Below are 18,977 nucleotides of genomic sequence, written 5' to 3' on the forward strand. Positions count from 1 at the left end.
CAGTGTGGTACAGGGTTTAAGGATAGGAGATGGCGCATTAACCACTTTGTATAAGGAACTTCTACAGGGAGGCATTAGAAGGTGGTATCTTTGCAGGGAGAAAAAGCAACTGTGGAACAGTAGGATTTATACCTTTCTACTTAGGTGTTTTCAAGAAGAATATGTCTTATGATTAATAAATACAAGAACTAGAAAAAAGATATGGTTGAGTGGAATTGTCTTCGTGGCAGGATGCTGAGAGTCAGCACAGGGTACGGGAAATGAGGCCCAGAAAGTGTGTTTCTCAGCAGCCGCACGGGACTGTGCGGTAGCTCAGGAGCTGGTGGCTCCTGCGTGTCTGGATGAGGAATGGGAACGCCTTGGGGGGACGCGGCACCTCCCACCGTTTCCTTTCCAGGGGGGCTCAGTGTTGTGCACACCCAAGTCCTGCCTGATGAGAGATTTGGAGAGCGGCCTGAGGCACATTTGGACTCAGGAGTCTGGAAATCTCCTGGTGTCCGCCAGTCTAGACATAACTAGTTAGACCTGCTGGTAATTAAAAGCGCTGACATTCTTCAGGTTTATCATAACATTTGGAGAGTTGTCAGCATAAAACTTACTTATACATTCTCCCAAATGACAGTGCTGATGTAGGAAATACTACTTGTGTTGAGTGTCTCCAGAGATTTTTTGCGTGAACCTCAGGTTCTGAAAGGAGCAGGTTTCTATCTTTGAAATCACAGTAATGAGCAGTAATACACATGACCCGCTACTTGCGAGCCTTCTCTCTTTTGCTCATTCTCACTTGGATTTGTTAGAATTTGGAAGGGTGTGAGGGTTGAGGTTTTTCTTTATAAATTAAGTGCCATGATTTTTTTACAAGAGTCAAGTATGCTTGTATGTAGCCTCTTGCAATGATGAGAAATTGTAATTTGCCCCTTTAAAGCATTCTTTGGGTGGAGAGGAGAGGAAACACCTGTAGAACAAGAACAATAGATGTGTGATGCACAGGAAGCGATCCTCTAAGCACCCACCAGGCCGGGAGGGAGAATGTGTTTATTTTAAATGTATTTTGTGTAGAACTCAGTTAAATGGATCATGGGACAATATTACGTAGTCTTTGGTTTACTGCTTTTAGAAACTCAGCTGTCTGCATTAGTTCAGAATTGTGTGTAAATTCGTCATTTAAATGCCAGATTTTTAAAAGTACATTACATGACAGTCTCACTGTCTTTAGCCTGCCTTGCCATGTGCCTTTTGAGAAGAAACTAATTAAGAGTGGAAAGCACAACGAGATGTGACTTAGTTTGCTTGGTTATTTTAGGCTTCAGTTTTTTAACATAAGAAATAATTTTTTAAAGTGCGGTCTTTCAGGTTTTACTTCAGCGTATATATTAAGAATTGTATTTTCAGATTTGGGTCAGCTGAAGAAATCTTGATGTTTGAATAAAAGTAATGTGTATTAAAATAGTTGAATTCAGAGGATGAGTGGAAATAAAACTTTGAATTTGCTTCCTGCAAAGTCATGAAGAGAAGGTTTAACTGAGTCTCTAGCCATCCTTTTTTGTGCTAGTAGATCTTTCTGTAGCAAAAAGCAACACGCATTGCAGAAGCACTAAATCTCCTAGCAGTCTTTAAATCACAGGTGTCACAACTCTGACCAAATCTTGAGAAGTGTAAAACTTTTAAAAAAGGGAAAAAAGGAAGACTGGAGTGGGGGGAAGAGCCTCAACCAAGCCCAGATCGTGAGCACTACCATGCACTACGACCAGAACCTGATCTAGGTCTGCTCAAATCGGAATTTTATCTCTGACTTACAAGTCAGAGATGCAGACAGTATTTTTCTTGGGAGCTGTTGAGAAAAATCACTCCTAAGTTCACCTCTCCTTATCCCAATTATAATTGCAATATAGCTGAATTGCAATTACCAAATTACATAAAATTAAAATCATACAAATACAAGGGAAAAAGTAATGGGTTTGCCCTGATATTAAATGAGAGGATAATAGCATGGCATTTTGTCACTGCGCTCAGACGTCTTATAAGCTTGAATAAACTCAGGCAGATGCTAAGACTAAGGCCTCATGCTAAAATATTTAAAAGGTGGGAAATAATCGCGTTCTAGTGTTACTGGATGGTTTTGTTAAAGGGAGAGAGACTCTCAGCATCATTCTTATTTCGCATTTTTCATAACTGGTAGCAGACAGCCAGCTAGAAGTAGAACCAGTGTAGGATGATTGAAAAAAGCCAGTAATCTCCCCTGAGGCTTATTCATACCCGAGGACTTTTGCCATTAGAAGGATAGATGGTACAGCTAATCTGCTAGTCACTGAAGCAGGAACTGCTGACTGCTGCCAAAAAGCTGCTGGTTCAGCATGACCAAAATAGGAAATTATGGAAATGATCAAAAAGGCCAACCCATGCAGACTGGACAACAACAGAAAGCACAAACCAAATATGGAACTTACTATCACTGGTATTAAATTTTAAATGAAGCTGAAGTGAATCCATCCCTCCTCGATTCCATAAAAAGAAAGGTTCATGTTAGAAGGTTAATTTTCAAGACTTTCATCTTCCATATATCTTCATGGTGTCTTACAGAAGGCTCAAAATTCAACAAATTGAACAGTCTTCTTTTTATATAATAGGGAATTAATAATAGTACTGTTCCATTAGGTAGAACAGAGAAATGTTGTATGGGATTTTATAACCTTAAAAGGAGGAGGGTGTGTATTAAGAACTGTGAGCTATGTGAAGAGTTTTAGACTAAATACTACTTGTTTGTATCGTATCATACACTGCAGTTAAATTATTTAAAACATTTTGATAAATAGGTGTTTGGGAGCTATTAAAGTAGTAATAGTGCCAAACCTCTCAAAGGCTAAGGGCTGTTACAAGAAGCCATTGATAACTACCAGCTGTTAGGTAAAGTAGTTGGTACCTACATAGCGATGCATAACTCCAGTATGTAATTGAGAAGAATTAAGTCCTTGAAGTATAGGTCACTGTATCAAACTATTAATTTAATTTTTTTTAGATATTAAAATAGAAATCAACTTATAATAATTTTGTGAGTTCACTTGTTTTATCTGGTTATTTTTTGCACCTGCAGCTTGGCGGAGAGGTGGGACTCTTGCATTTTAACTACAGGAGTGACAAAATAACTAGAACTAATTCTTAAAATAATTTCCCTTTTATTTTCATTTTATTTGCTAGGTGGTTGTGGACACAGCACAGATTGAAAATAAAGAAGCCTATGCTCCTCAGATAAGTTTAGAAGGATCCAGAATTGTGGTGCAAGTTCCATCAACTTGGTAAATAAATATACTGTATTGCAGATTATACTAATAGTTATGACTGAAATATATAGGGGAAAATACTGCAGCACAAATGGAAGAGAGAATCTATGCAATGATGGCATGTCTTCCTTAAGTTCCGTGGTGCGGAACTGTTGGAATGCCATCGTTCCTGACAGACTGACAGGCGCACTTAGCTGTGTACTAGTGCTGCCTCTGGCGGAGGCAACGCAGGAGATGCAGTGCTGGGGCACTAAAACCTGCTTCTAAAGGAAAACGAAAAACTTGATGACAAAAGAGAAGTTGTGTGGGGTTTGTTTTGTTTGTTTGTTTTAAAATCCAATAGTATTTGTGTTGCTCCTCCCTGGCGGGTCCTCACAGCTGTTACCTCAGGAAGGCCAGGAATTCAATAAGAGTAGTACGAAAGCTTTAGCTCTGTCTTCACTGAGATGTTCTTTAGGCGCTGCCGTGAACTGCACACCTCCTGGTCTGAGATGCTATTCCTACCAGTTTAGCTGACTGCCTAGGAAAGAATGTTAGGATTAACCTGCACTTTTAGGTGAGGATTTCTTCCCTTTTGAAACGATGATCTGGAAGTGGAACACTTCCTTTCTCCCTCACTTTGGACTACTCAGTGCTACAAATTCCAGTACAACACAGTTCATTCATCTGATGCCTTAGTGAGACACCCTGTCACTAATGGTACCAGTACTGTGTCCAGAAGTACAAGTCAACACATACAGTCTGCTTACCCAAATACAGCTTGCATTCCTCTACATATGAACTGGCGCTTCTCTGTTCTCTTTCTGCAAATTGCTCCATTATGAAAGAACTAAAATAAGGCGGAGGAGTGCTTTGAGGAGGCTCTGTGTGCTCTGGAAGAGCTCCTCCTGCTGCCACACTGTGACAGGGCCTCTTCACTCGCCGCTGCGGGACGGGCTCATTAAGTACTTAACAAACGTGCTAATATTTAGGTTTAAGTTATTCTGATTTCACCTCAAATTCAGTCCTAATTTTGTGCCATTAATGAGGAAAACTCCCTAATCCTGCATCTTCACAGCTCAGTAAAATCTCCCCAGACTGCTGGATATGCTGTATCTTTTTCCACGTGGAGTCTGCCGGGCTGGGGGTCAGAGCTCACCCACGTGCTGTGTTTTGTGTTGGGTTTGTTGAGGGCTCTTGCTGTTTTCCAGAAATGGGCTTTGTGTATTTCTTATTTTATACCTCTGTGCCTGCATTATGCCTGCTCAGCTAAAGAGCTAATTGTTAATCATGATTTTTAAATACATTATATAAGTCCTAATTTTGCGGTTTAGATAAGTTGTATGTTCAACAGTAAAAACAAACTGGGGCTGCAGGTGTAGTCTTTAGGAACCCCCAGGCATTTGTACATTTTTGATTAGTTGCGCCTCTGTAGGAGCAGAAATAGCACAGCAATTGGTCTTTTCTTATATGACTAGTATGGTAAAATTGTTTAATGTAAAAAAAAAAAAAAAAAAAACAACAACTGATTTTTAAGTTAAAATTCATTATTACAGGTGTCTGAAAGAAGATCCAGCAACAATGTCTTTGCTACAGAGGAGTCTGGATCCTGAGAAGACTTTAGGACTAGTAGATGTGCTCTATACCGCTGTGTTTGACATACACAGGTGGAAGGAAGGAAGGTACATCTCCTATTGAGCCTCATGCCCTACTTTCCTAGATTAAACAAAGCCATCGTTGTTGAAAGGTCCGTACTGAGGAATTTGATAGTACCGGTTCCTCAGAAGGGGAGAACAGTAGGCAAAGTGTGAGCAAGAAATTGCTCATCTACATCGGTACCTTGTGGGTACATACAGAGATACAGCAGTCTTTTAAAAACAAACTAGCAGCTTATCCAAGTGTACAAAAGTATTTGTTTCTCTCTTACAAAAGTACTTGATGTATATTAAAGTAGTCTCCATTTAGGTCCTGAAGTGCAACTAAAATTTCTTATGGAATGCGAAGTAGTTAATGCTATTGCAAATACTAGTAATATATTGCATTGTTACCATAAGAAGTAGCTGGTGAACTTTGCAATCTTTGGTTTTGTTTCTTCTGCTACCTATTACCCAAATACACATTTTCCTCCAAAGTGCAGCCTTAGTTATGTATTAGATGGTTTGATATATGTGTTTCTATTGATGCAGGGAGCAAGCTTTGCCTTGTATTCAGATCCAGTTACAGCGTGAAATCTCAGACTTTGGGAATCAAGTTGACATGCCATCTGGAAATGGAAGCAAATCTTCGGGTGGTCTGCAAAAAACATTCTCAAAACTGACTTCGAGGTTTACAAAAAAAACTTCCTGTACCAGTACAAGTAATACTGGAAGTTATTCAATCCCCAATACACCTTCCAAAAATGTCTTCATAAGTTCCAACTCAGAGGAGAAAGCTAAAATGCCCACTAACATAGATGCACGGTTACAAAGCATTTTGAACATTGGTAATTTTCCTAGGACCACAGACCCACTGCAGTCAATTCAGAGCACAAATAATCAGCTGGTGAATGGGTTTCTAGTTGAAAGATGGGACAACTTCTTCAAACCAGATGATGGCAAAGATGACAAAGGTATGAATTTACCAACTGACCAAGAAATGCAGGATGTTATAGATTTCTTGTCTGGTTTTAACATGGGCAAATCCCAGCAGACTTCTCCAATGGTGAAAAGAAGGAACTCTGTTGCATCCTCTACAGCAACAGAACAAAAATCAGGAACAGTACAACAGCAACCGCAGTCTGTCTCTCACACCCCGCTGCATCCTTCTCAGCAAGGCTTGTCACAGCAACAACAGTCACAAAAGCAGCAGCAGCAGCAAGTGCAGTATTACCAGCACTTGCTTCAACCTATTGGACCACAGCAACGCGTACCTGCCAAGTGGCTGACTAATTCTTCGCAGCAGCCAGCCCAAGCTGTTGGAGCTGGATTGTCTCACATAAACCAGTGGAACAATCCTGGTTTTTCAGATTTAAGCTCTGATTTGTACAGCTTGGGTCTTGTGAGCAGCTATATGGACAATATGATGTCAGAGATGTTAGGACAGAAACCACAAGGACCGAGAAACAACACATGGCCAAATCGTGACCAAACTGATGGAGTGTTTGGGATGTTGGGAGAAATCCTGCCTTTTGACCCTGCAGGTGTGTGTCTTTTCCTTTATTACGTTTTTTCTAAGGGTCCTCTTACAAAGAATACTGTTAAATATTGCTAGCAGTACCTGTCATTTCCTAGTGCTGTCTACCAGGTCCTGGGGTGCTTACAAAGGCAAACAGGTATCTATACGTATGCCTCTTTTATTTTTTAACAGAAGGTAAACTGAAGTATAAGCAACTTTCATCAATAAATAAGAATGCAAACAAATTCCTTATTTCTTGTCCCAGTTGTTGGAGGTCTGATATGGACCACATCAAAATACTAAACCAGATACTTACAGATGATGATGTTGCTCCTATTGTTAATTTGTAAAATTGTTTAAAACCATCATTAAGTCCTGAACTTATGTAATTTACCTCTCCCCAAAATGATCCTTCCTGCTCTTTACCAGTCTTGGAGTCTGGAGATACAGCCAGATTGCGTCTTTCCCTATCCCTGCATTTCCCCTCCGTTACTGTGCTATTCCATGGGAGTTGTTCTGGTTCCTGTTGTACAGCTGGGACTGCAGTGAAAAGCTCAGATGCTGAAGGATTAGAGACTAAAGAGCAAGTGCCATGTGGTTTGCCCGATGTGTTTGAACCACCAATAAATTGTAAATGTAGAAGGATTTTTGTCAAAGATGAAGCGAGATAAAATTTTATAGCCATAAGCAAACAGCTAAACACTATGAAATTGATTGTAGAGTCTAAGAGATGAATGAATTCTTCTGATAGTAGTACTAAGAACAACTTACAAATTTATTCTGTCGCAGTTATAATTTCTGTTGGCCTGTAACATAGCTACAGAGACTTTGTAGTATGCATTTCTGAAAACTGCCTGGAGGCTGGCAGCACCAGAACAGGAAAACCTTTTCTCAAACCGGGAATCCTTTCCCCACGCTCATTTGCATGCACATGGGGTAGGACTGCGGGGGCGGCTCAGAAACCAGCTCATTTGACTCATAATTTTGTAGTTATTTTGTCAACTTAGTTGATACATTAGTGGAGTTTATACGGCAAAAATAGGCATCATAGGTATGTTATCAAAAGCTTCTCAACAATTTTAAGTCTGACTTATTTAAACATACTTCTCTTATATACTTAAGGATTATCACAACCTTTAAAGAAAGATAAAATTATTTTCACCAAGCATTAAATACATGCATGTGTAGGGGGGAAAAAATACATGTATAGAAACAACTGGCATTTTTAGCATTTTGAATCCACTGTATTTCTGTAGGATTTGCCTTTCAATCTAAATAAAGCTACATGTTTTGTTCCATTTGATGTGATGAACATCATGGACTTTGAAAGTGATACTCTGAAAAGGAGACGCATTCAAGTTGATAAATGGTGCTCTGTGGATTAAGCTACATGTTTCTACAGTTGAAATGATAAGTAAACTGTATTTTCCACAGACCTGGTGTTTAAAAAAACCAACCAAACAAACACCCAAAAAAACCCCTTCCAATCAAATAGATTTTTCCATTGGAAAAACAACTGTTCTTCCTATAACTTGCTGGGTTGAGCTGTGATGTAGGAATTTTCAATTCAAGCTCTATTTAGTGTAGTACAGAAAGCTTTAAAACATGAAACGCTTTTTCATGTCCAAAATTTCTTAGGACTTTGTACATTTGTCATTTGAAACAAATGGCATTGCTTTTTTGATAAATATTTTTAGAGTCTGAAAATGATGTCTCTTTTCAGATGCAAATCTGCTGATTAAGAATTTATAAAATTGATAGCTTTTCATGTCAAAGGCTTAAATAGCTACCAAAAATGTATTTTGCAGTACTTCTATCATCCGTAAGAATGTGGTGAAGGAATGTTGTAGTAAGAACTAGCAGAAGGAATGTTGATAACTCCAGGTGTTTTGAATTATTTTCACAGATGCGAAAGAAAGAAGTTGAAAATGCATCTGATAAGCTGTTTGCCTGTTATGTTTTCATTGAGGGAAAAATCACCAGAAGTTGCTATTTTGAATATAAGAGGAATTTAACACTTAATGCTATCCGCAGGAAAAAAAACCTGCCTGGCCTTCAGAATCTGTCTAGAATCTGTCCTTAGATGTGCGGATCTGTCTGGCTTCCAGCCGCATCTTAAATCGACAAAAAGATACTTCTCAAAGAGAACAAGTATTAGTGGGAACATTTTGTTTCTGCACAGCTGTCAGATAGCTCTGTCCCTTGCTTATATAATAAAGAATGTATGGAAATAAATTTATTTGCTTCATTATCATTTTAATTTGCATCCAACAAAACACTGTGGAGCTCTTATTTTCTGAATGTGCCAAATGGAAATGAGGAAACTTTTCTTGTAAATGCTGCACTGAATGTAGAAAAGGCATGAGATGAAAGACTGATTTCTGTTTTCTGAGCTGTGCATGCTTGGTATGTGCTGTTCAGTCTTCACTCTTAATTTAAAGCTGAGACCAGCAAGCCAGTACCTCCCAGTACCTCTGTACTTCCTGCTGCAATTGCTATGCATGTAGTCTAACCCTTTTCCATATATCCTGTCAGATTGCCAAGTTTTCCCTCAAAAAAAAAAAACCAAACCCACAAACAAAACATTAAAAAGGCAAAAGGAAACAAGCTGTGGAAACTCAACTACACTGGCTTGTAACAGCATTCTTTTAAATACACGAATTATTTGCTCTGATCAACTGGGCATTTAAAGCACTTCTGGATTAAGGCTTTTGCTGAATCTGCGTAAGATCATGTTTATCACTTACCAGATGCCCGAGACACATAAAGCACTTTAAGAATGGAAGATTTTTTTAAGAATTACTGCTTTTTCCTGTAAATATCAATCTTATTCTGAAATATTTTGCAGGTCACGATCAGAATGTTCTCAGAATTGTTGTCTAGTCTTTGTAGAAGTTGGCAATTTCTGGGTTATGTTCTATTATGATCAATCTGAGATACAGATTTCTTGAAGTAAGCAGGGTCACAACGTAGCTGGAAATCACGTTGCAATCTGGAATCAACTACAATAATAGAGATGTTCTTTTTCTCTGATGTTGGATAGATGTACAGGCTTTAATTCTGTCAGTGTCTTCTCATGGGATGTGGACCTTTCAGTGTATAGATATGATTATAGTGACAAATACTGTTTCCCTGACAGAATGCAAGGGGCAGGTGTCAGAATTGTTATCCACCATGGATGGATGGCGCTTATCTACTTTGTAAAAACTTTACCCATTCAGTGTTCTTTACCGCTCCAATAAGAGTTATCAACAATTGTCTGGCATTTATTATCAGTGAGGGACTTATTTTCTTTTGTGGGGTATGGTCAAGCCTAAAGGATTAAATGAGGGGGATAACTGCAGCAGAAATAGCTGAATGTCAGCAACTGACTTATTGGTTTCTTTTATTCAGTTGGCTCTGATCCAGAATTTGCCCGCTATGTTGCTGGAGTCAACCAGGCTATGCAACAAAAAAGGCAAGCACAGCACGTCCGTCGTCCAAGCAACACACGCAGCAACTGGCCTCTTCCTGACGATCCTCATAAAACCTGGCCCTTTCCTGAGTATTTCACAGAAGGGTAAGAGATTGGACCGGCTACGTATTTTTATTGTATACAAGTCAATTATACACTCAAACTTGGCAGAATGGGGGAATACTGGGTGTTTTTTCCAGTTGCTGCTGCATCTGTGAAAGCTGCACTTCATCGTGGCAAGAGTGAGAAATCTGAGCCCTTCCCACTTCGCTGATACCGAAGCACTGACATTTGTTTGATGTCTTCTTTAGAGTGGAATGTACACTGACTTTGACTTGGACAGATGAAATAAGGAATTTATAACAGATTCATTCAGCATGGTTTTCTTTCAGTACCTAGTTTTGATGAAGTGATGGTATCAAAGCTGCAGTCCCTGACGGAATTCAGCTTTCCAGATTTTAGCCACTTAATCTTGCTACTGTAACGCATGTACCTTACAGGAAGTATCTTGGTAGTTCTTAATCTCTTCCAAATCATAACTATTTATTACAACAGAAGAGTTTCAAGATGCTCTGTCCATTTGTCCATAATGTAATAGCTGTGATTCTCAAGCTAGCTTAAAACCAGTCGGACAAGTATGTGTTCTAGCTCAGCTTTGCAATGAAAAATTCAAGGGCTTAGTGATTCCAAACCCATTTGTTTCTCCTTCCTGACCAAAGGAGGCACTTGTAATTTATATAATTATTTTAGTAAAATATCTATAAAGTGACTGTAACAGACAAAGCAGTTGATGTGATCAGAGTAAGTGAAAGTGTTTGTATTACTGGTATATTTTGCAAAGTATTGAAATTTCTTTGTGCTCTGAGGTATCATCTGTGACAAAATCCAGCATAACTTCATATCTTATTTTTAAGAATTACTTCTTTTTTCTGTAAATATTGATCTTATTCTGAAATGGTTTGCAGGTCAGGATCAGGGTCATTTTGCAGGTCAGGGGATACAGTCTGGACTAGGGACTATAAATCCAAGGACTAACACGACGTTTTGTCTTGCAGTGATGTGACAAATAGCTGGTCTGGTACTCAAGGAGACTCTGCCAGCTCAAGCGATGAGACCTCCTCAGCTAATGGAGACAGTTTGTTCTCCATGTTCTCAGGGCCAGACCTCGTTGCTGCTGTAAAGCAGAGAAGGTGAGCAAAATGGACAGGAATACACACAACTTCCTAAGATTCTTTTCTTGATATTTTGAGTAGCCACACAAAGGAAACTCCTGCCAATTAGCTGAAGCTATACAGATATCACTTTACATACTGCACTGATAATACGGATCTGAGTGTACAGTATATTTGACTTTAATACTAGGGATTCACCAGTTCAGCTGCATTAGTACCTGTCGTCTCAAACAAACTAGCAGCTGTGCAAATAGCCAGTTGTTAGCTGAAATTCAGCATGTCAAGAAAAGAACTGATGCTTTCCCCTTTCCGAGATAATGTACTTTGGATGACATGTCTTTTTAAACTGCTGGCGCCTAAGAGATCATCTTTGACTTGTTTTCCTAAACTGTACTTCACTGCAGCTTTGTCATGCCCCTAAGGCATTTTGATACCAGCAAGTTCCTATTTCCTGGCTTCTAGCACAACTTGGTGGAACTCAAGAAGTACTGCTGGTGATGTTGTGTAGACTTCTGTGTCACCTCGCCCACATGGCCATTTTAGTGGTTGTAAATACGTGCCTGTTCAGTCCTTTATTTCTGATCATATGAAGAGAAGGCTTAATTGCATTCATAAATAAGCTCAGTAACTTAAACACTAAACCAGGCTATGAACCATCCACTTAAAAGTACTAGTATGAATTACAGTTACTTTCTTCTTTTCTAAAGGGGTGAACGTTTGGTATCTTTGGAACCTCAGTGATTTCAGAGTAGAGGACAATTAAGAGAATAATAAAAGGCACAAGATGAAGCATAAATTCCAACCAAATTCCAATCTGAGATCATTCTCCCAAACTATTTTTCAAAACCTGTCTAAAATAAAATAAGATAGTTCTGTGGCTAAATATTCTATTATTGCTTAGATCACAGAGTAATTTAGAGTCAGTACACGTAGATACCAGATTGTCTGTCTGCTTTTTGGTGACAGGAGAGTCAGTGGATGTACTGCCAGTTTCCTGCAGATTATACCTGGACAGCCTGTATTATACGCATTGCCAGAAAGTGTACAGATGTTGAAGATAATGAAACTAAGGCAAGCAGGTTGAAAGGAACTGACGAAAAGAGGAGCTGTTTTCTAAGACTTTATACAGAGGGGACAGGATCTGAGCTTCAATAAATGCTAAATTGAAATTAATTAATAAGCAGATGTAGAATAATAAGTAATTGTTTGTGTTCTTAAAGAAGCAGCAAAGGAAAACACAAGCTTATAATAGGTGAATTAATCTGCCAAGCCACCAGACATCTACAGATGGATCACGGAGTGACTCATTGAGCAAGAACAACAAAAGCCTGTGCTTTATGTAGTGCTCTGAAGAAAAGAGCAGAAGGAAGTCTCTGAAGTGTGTGCTTCATTAAATAAAAGCTTAAGCTGAACTAATAGTACTATCTTATGTTACTTTTAAGAAGAAAAACATTCTACAAGTGAGGGCCTGACAAAATACCATAACTAAAACTATACAGTAAGACAAGGCAAAAGGGTCGAGCATTCTAAAGCTGAGCTGCAAAGCATCGCTCACCTGTGGAGGCCTGATGGTTGGAGCATGGGGATTTAGTTTAAATGAAGGATGCAAGGATAAAAGATTCTGCTTTAATCTAAACTCACTGACCTTCCCCCTCAAACAAACAAAAACCAAACCAAGAAAAACAGACAAACGCCACCACCAAAACCAAATAAACAAAACCAAGAAAAAAAAAAAAAACCTTCCAGGATGCACAAATGGTCAGGGACTTCTATTTGGTATTAGATCACAAATTTAAACTAAAGGTATAATGTTTTTCCTCAGAGAAGTCACTGTGCTTCAGCAGGTGTTTAACTTGCTCAGCTGATTCTTTCGTGTTGTTTGTAAAGTTATTTCAGAAAAGATAATTAAAACCAACCCAAAACAAAACAACAAAAAACCAGAAACGAGAGCAGATAACAGAAGAAAAAAGGCAGTTTCTGGCAAATTTCTTGAAAGTGGGCAAAAGACTAATCCATCTTCCTTTCACCTCTACAAACATGTGTTCATGTTGCTGAAGCAGTAGCTCAGAGAACTACTGCACTGTCAAGCCTCTGACAGAATTCAGTCATGAATTTCTTCCTGTGTTGCTGCTTTTACCAGCACAGAGTGCGAAATACGTGAAATAAGATGAAACATCAGTACGCGTTCTAGGCTGGCAAGTACAGAATAGTATATGCCAGTGGCACGTTATTTTGTGACCCCTTTAAATTAAAAAACAAAACAAAACCACCACACTAAATGCCCCTTTCTTTTTTGGGCAGAAAACACAGTAGCGGTGAACAGGAGCCCAGTACGCTACCATCACCACCTCTTCTTTCTGCAGCAGATGACCGCAGTCAGGTAAGCTGAAAACAGCTTTGCTTAGTCATTTTTCCTGTTTGCATTTCAGGCCGGTTTACACTAGGAAAACAACTAGAATAGCATCTGTATGTCCAGATTGCTTACCTCAGCTAAAACCCAAACCGTTTGCACTCAAGTAGTATGAGATGCTTTTATCAAAGTTACCGAGTTTAAATATTAAAATTGGAAATCACTTGTATTTTTCCCTTGTAGCAGAAATTATCACAAAACCAAAGATCTCAAGTTAAGCTGAGAGGCAACACAGTCAATTTTAATTGTCTGTGCAGAGAAAAAACTAAAGTATCACCAGATTGATTATCTGTCTTGCTAGAAATTTTGACTTAAAGTGGGGCTACTGTGTGTCAAGCAAATGTGCTGAAGTAAATAGAAAAGCTTTTAAAGAGGCAGATATTTTAAGAATTACGAGTGCTATATATATGCATCAATTCTGCTTTCAAACATAAATTAATTTTCTGAAAATGGCTTAAGGAGGCATAAAATGACATGTTAAGTATTGTCTCAAAAAAGAAGTGTTTTGGTATTAAAACAAAACCAACTCCAAACCAACTAGTTTTGTTTTCTCAGGATAATAAAACCAAAACCTGGCCTCCGAAGGCACCTTGGCAGCACACGTCCTCTGTCACGAACACGCTCCCCGGTCAGAGCACGTCTCTGTATCCCATGAGCAGCCCCGTCAGCCAGTGGAGCGACACGATGCAGATCCTGCAGTCCCCGGTGTGGGCAGCAGCCAGCGACTGCGCTCCCGCAGCAGCAATCTCCTCCAACTTTGCCTACGCGCAGCAGCAGCAATCGCAACAACCGGCGTCCCAGCACAAACCGATGAATAAGGGCTTTAAATCTTTTCCAGTAAAGCACGAACGCAGACCATCCTACCTGCATCAGTACTAATTGCTTTTCATCTTGGAAAATGCAGCACAGGGCCAAACGTAAATGACAAATACTTTGTTTCACAATTGTGTATTGGCTATATGCTGTTTATCTCATTAAATATGGAAGTGAGGGGGTTTGGGTGAGATGTACAAACTCTTGAATTCTGATTTACAGTGCTGAGCAAATACGGCCAATATGTTTGTTTGATGTACATGAAACAGCCCAAAACTGTGATGTAGAAATGTGTATACTGCCTTTACTTTCAAAACTCTTTTTTTTTTTAAAGGAACTGCTGAAGGCCTACCATACAAGAAACACTGTATTTTATAGCTATTTTTCATATAGATTTGTAGTTAAACATCTTACTGAAACACATTGAATATGTTGAAGCAAATATATAGCGGTCACTTTGCTCAACACTGTTTAAATTTATAACGGACAAGCTGTAAAGTCTTTGTATTCTCCATAAATGGCCTGTGGGCAGCTGTTTTTAAATGAAGTGCAACAGCAGCTCTTCGTGTGCCACACAAGTGAGTTCATTATGAAACTGTTGCAGAAACAGTTGTGAATTCGATTTTTGTGGTAAGCAGAACCACTCAACCTTGTGTCATAAGTGTTATCGGAGCTGCTTAAAGTAGATGGTGTCTGTGTGGATAATATGACACTGGTTTTCAAATAAATACACCATTTCCTACTGCTTCATTTGGCCAAAGGCATTATCCACACAGTGCTCCTTACATGTGTGGAAGTCTAGCCTAAAAGACTACTTGCATATATTTAAAGTCTTATTTCAGATGCTACAGTTGATTAAAAATTGTGAGCTGGCTCAGAAGATACTAAACTGAAATGTGGGGTAGCAGTTAGTTAAAAGAACATTATTTTTTTTAAAAGGATAAAGTAATTATTTGCAGTCAATATGTGCCATTAAGTGAACCTGTGGAATTAGGAATAACGTTCCAACCAAAGTGGATCCGGGAGAGTGACTGGTGCTTAAAAATTGAAGAAAAATGGTAAATATATGTATAGCTATCCCACTGTATATTAATTGAGATTACAGAAGATTCTTTATATAGTTAGAGCTTATTTAAATTTTCATATTTCATCTTTGAAAGAGTCTAAAAACCACAATATTTTCTGGTATAAGAGTTTTGACAGTATTAATCTTATTTTTGTATTTTTCTTAAGTCATATCATTCTAATATGTTAACTACTAGTAAAATGGGTTATTAGTTCTAACTACATAATTTTTCAGTGAAGATAAAGCACATTTGTTGTTTTTGTTTTTACAAACTAAGTACATCTATATCTAAAGATACCAAAAAATAAATACATTATATATATATATATATATATAAAAATAAAAAGTATACACAACACTAAAACTATTAAACATTGGGGTATTTAAAACCCATCCACCTTTTTTGTTTGTATGGTGACGGGCTCTATTTGCAGGCCCAGATTGTTACCTTTTGTGCTGTTTGAGGATGCCAATGTTGCCTGTATTTATGATATTGTCACCATGTTTTCAGAAACTTCATACTTACCATGTTTACAAAGATTTGTTTGCTGTACATAGACTTTTTACAGTAATGTGCTTTGCACAATCAGTGTGGCTTCTGTCTGTAAATTGTTAATGATCTGTACTACTATAATTTTGAAAACCCTCTGCTGAAAATGTTAGTGATTATTTAACTTGATGAATGGTTTTGAGTTTCCTACATCTTGTCATTTAGATCTAATATTAAATCCTAAATTTGGTTGTACTTACTGGTTATTCATACTAAGACCAAAATGGAAGTTAATGAAAACACTTAGTTTTGAACTTTTTCTAACAAGTGCCAAAATCATTGCTATAGTTTTTGCAGTTTATTCGTAATTACAAGTTTCTGGACCCACAGAAGTGAATTGCGAAAACAAAGTTTGTCTGCATTTTGACCAAGTAGGTGCTACTCTGTCCTTTGCTTCCGATTGTTCTGAACACTGGTAATTTTAAGAATTGTTGCACTTGGCAAATGAGTCTTGCCATTAAACTTCACTTACACTGCCAAGTGCAAGGGTTTGGTGCTTAGTTAACTTACCCTTATTGCAGTGCTTCTTGTGAATAGCTAATGCTTCTGAACTGGAACTGTACATTTTGTATTTTAAAGCTTCTGTAAAAGTAAACTATTTGCTTTATTAAAGATACACATTTAATAGGTCATACCTGTTTAAAATATGCACCTTGCTGAAAATGAGCGGCACCTTAAACTGTAACTTGGGTTTGTAAACACAGATCTTATTTCATTAACATGGGATTATTTAACAGTTTGAAAATTGTCAACTGCGTAGTTACTGACTCATCATAGAAAAATGAACTTTATACGCTACAATGTGAAACATCTTTAAGGCTCCTTTTTCAAGTAGATTGCACTGAAGGACATGATACAGAAGATGCCTTAGTGCTGTCTTTGAACCAGTAGCGCAGGTGAACATTGCCAAACCAACTTACTTGAACCTGTAGCAATTACAGAGTAAATAATTTTGATGGTAGTGAGCAAAAAGTGATCTTCTTCCCAACCTTCCTGACTAACTTTTCTCCAGGCTATTAGCGTATGTTAATCATGCCACTGAAATGCACTGTCTGAGGAGTGCAAATAAGCTGTGCTCTCTCTGGCTGAGAGTACCCAAGCATACAGCTGACCAGGAATGCAACAAATACCCAGGAAGCGCAGGAATCCATTTTGATTATGCAAGAATTTACTTGTTTACAGAGTCTGCTGTACAGAGCACTTCAAGCAAAAAGAAGTCTTGACACAACTAGGGCAAACACCCTGCCTTCTCTTACTGAAATAAAGGCTTGATTTCTCCCTTGCATTTAATTGCTCCAAGTTATGCAACAGTCCCATCTTTCCTTGGAAAAATTAACATTTCTATTTCACTAAATCACTGAGCTGCTTCTTCATTAGCATATTACATTAATCCAGAATATATTATAAGTTAAAAAGAACACCTTTAGTTTATTAAGCACAATTCCTACAATACAAGATACAAGAGTCTATTGCTTCTACATGTGGCAACGTATGATTGACTGTGTGATGTTGGAGGTAGAGGCTGCCTAGCTAAACGTGTACCCTGTATTGTACAACCATAGTCATCAAACAGCCTCTGCTTCAATCAGACTGCAAGAGTCCTCCAAAGGCATCACTGGTACTGCTGTCCTGACAACCAGGCTATTTTCACAATTATACTACATGGAGTTCTTCAGGAGGAAAAGGGAAGCGTGAAAAACAATTATCACCCTTAAGTTCTGCTTACAGTAATGGAGAAAAAAACTAGCCTAATATTATATCAAAATCTAGAGTCATGTTTTTTATCGTGAAAGTATAGATGACTTTCTACCTGCCTTTCAAGACCTTCTGAGCTCTCAAAGTGGGACTCTTAAGTATTTCTACAGATGCTTAAGGCATCGCTGCTTGTGTCCAGGTACGTGCAGTCAGTCTACAGTCTTCTGCGTGCTGGGTGGCGTCGCATCAGCAATTGTAGCTAAATAAATGAGGTTTCTATGCAGAATATGCTGGTACCTACGAGAGGAAGAAACACATAATGTGGGAAATGTGTTCTTTTCAAGCAAACTGCTCACACTTTAATAGTGACTTTTAAAAAATCTGATCAATATTTGCTGTTAGGGAAAGAAACAGCAAACTAAAAAGAATTATAATTAAAAAATAAACCAGGGCAAACCCCTGCATATCCTGTTTTTGTTCTAAAGCCCACTACACCACCCTGAACTGCGCTCTAACGACGCACCTTCTACTTACCAACTGGGACGGTAAGCTCGCGTGTCAAGATCTTTGTGTAATCAATACCGAAAAGATGCAGGACTGCGGAGGGCGGCTCGGGGCAGGAGGCGGCAGCGCCCAGGCTCCTCCCGCCGCCGGCTCCCCCGCCGCCCGTGCAGGAGCCGAAGGGCAGCAGAGCCGCAGCCCAGCGCCCTCACGCTCCCGCAGACAGCGCTCCGTGCTCTGCGCACCCCGGAGGAACAAGGAGCCCGCCCGGCACAGCTGGTCTCCGCACTGACACACAACAGACACGAGCAGGCATCAGATCTTTTCTAGACAGTGGCACTTCCGCTTTACAGAGCTGTGAAAATGTTTTTCGGGAAGCGTCTCAAGAAGCACAACCGCGCTTGGTGTTTAAGGTCGGAACGGCTCCGGACAGCAGGAGCCGCGTCTCGCTGCCGTGCGGAACCGGCGGCGGGCGGGGGTCACTTACTGCACGCAGTCGGTGGCGCGGCCCTTGCTCTGGTACTCCACGATGCACCGGATCAGCTGGTCGTTCTCCTCCAGCAGCTGGAGCACAGGAGCGCCGCGTCACCGCCCGCCTCGGCCCGCCGCCACCGCCGAGGCCGCGGCCGGTGGGGCCGGCTCTGCCTCGGCCGAGCCGGGAGTACCCGCGCCGCCCCACAGCCGCCCCACAGCCGCCCCCACGGCCCCTCCCGCCCGCGCTCACCCGCTGCAGCGTCTCCTGGTTCACCTCCGCCTTCCCGCGCAGCCGCTCGGGCACGAACGCCACCGACATGGCGCCGGGGCTGCCGGGAACCGGCGGCCCCGCCCGCCGCACGCTCTGATTGGCTGCCGGGGACGGCTCGCGCACGTCTGAGCTCGTGCGCAGGCGCGGCGGGCGGGGGCGGG

The 18,977-nt window shown here is 39.9% G+C and overlaps 2 protein-coding genes across 11 annotated transcripts in view; one reads left to right on the forward strand and one right to left on the reverse strand.

The window, feature by feature from the left end:
- The window catches only part of GARRE1 (granule associated Rac and RHOG effector 1), a 61,626-nt gene extending 44,909 nt beyond the window's left edge, over positions 1-16,717 (forward strand). For all 9 annotated transcript variants that reach the window (XM_065640687.1, XM_065640683.1, XM_065640685.1 and 6 more), the window contains 7 exons: positions 3,196-3,293; positions 4,814-4,939; positions 5,444-6,435; positions 9,804-9,969; positions 10,920-11,054; positions 13,338-13,416; positions 14,002-16,717. In XM_065640687.1, coding sequence (XP_065496759.1) covers positions 3,196-3,293; positions 4,814-4,939; positions 5,444-6,435; positions 9,804-9,969; positions 10,920-11,054; positions 13,338-13,416; positions 14,002-14,325 — 1,920 coding nt within the window. In that variant the 3' untranslated portion in view covers positions 14,326-16,717. The remainder of the gene's footprint in view (positions 1-3,195; positions 3,294-4,813; positions 4,940-5,443; positions 6,436-9,803; positions 9,970-10,919; positions 11,055-13,337; positions 13,417-14,001) is intronic.
- A 308-nt stretch (positions 16,718-17,025) lies between these two features.
- On the reverse strand, positions 17,026-18,895 carry SS18L2 (SS18 like 2). 2 transcript variants are annotated; one of them, XM_065640693.1, is made up of 4 exons: positions 18,796-18,895; positions 18,559-18,635; positions 18,105-18,359; positions 17,779-17,867 (listed from the first exon to the last, which is right to left on the reverse strand). In XM_065640693.1, exons 1-3 carry the CDS (start codon positions 18,862-18,864, stop codon positions 18,146-18,148), a joined length of 360 nt encoding a protein of 119 aa, XP_065496765.1. In that variant the 5' UTR covers positions 18,865-18,895; the 3' UTR covers positions 17,779-17,867; positions 18,105-18,145. The 2 variants fall into 2 exon arrangements, with proteins under 2 accessions (XP_065496766.1, XP_065496765.1); XM_065640694.1 differs by lacking the exon at positions 18,105-18,359 and having other exon boundaries at positions 17,026-17,867.
- Positions 18,896-18,977: the final 82 nt, after the last annotated feature.

This window comes from Caloenas nicobarica, chromosome 9 (genome assembly GCF_036013445.1).
Source record: "Caloenas nicobarica isolate bCalNic1 chromosome 9, bCalNic1.hap1, whole genome shotgun sequence".
Lineage (NCBI taxonomy): Eukaryota > Metazoa > Chordata > Aves > Columbiformes > Columbidae > Caloenas > Caloenas nicobarica.

Coding starts and splice junctions, on each gene's coding strand:
- SS18L2 (XM_065640693.1), bottom strand. CDS start 18,864: ATGTCGGTGGCGTTCGTGCCCGAGCGGCTGCGCGGGAAGGCGGAGGTG. Junction 18,636..18,795: donor ACCAGGAGACGCTGCAGCGG/GTGAGCGCGGGC, acceptor CCTGTGCTCCAG/CTGCTGGAGGAGAACGACCA. Junction 18,360..18,558: donor CGCGCCACCGACTGCGTGCA/GTAAGTGACCCC, acceptor GTTGTGTGTCAG/TGCGGAGACCAGCTGTGCCG.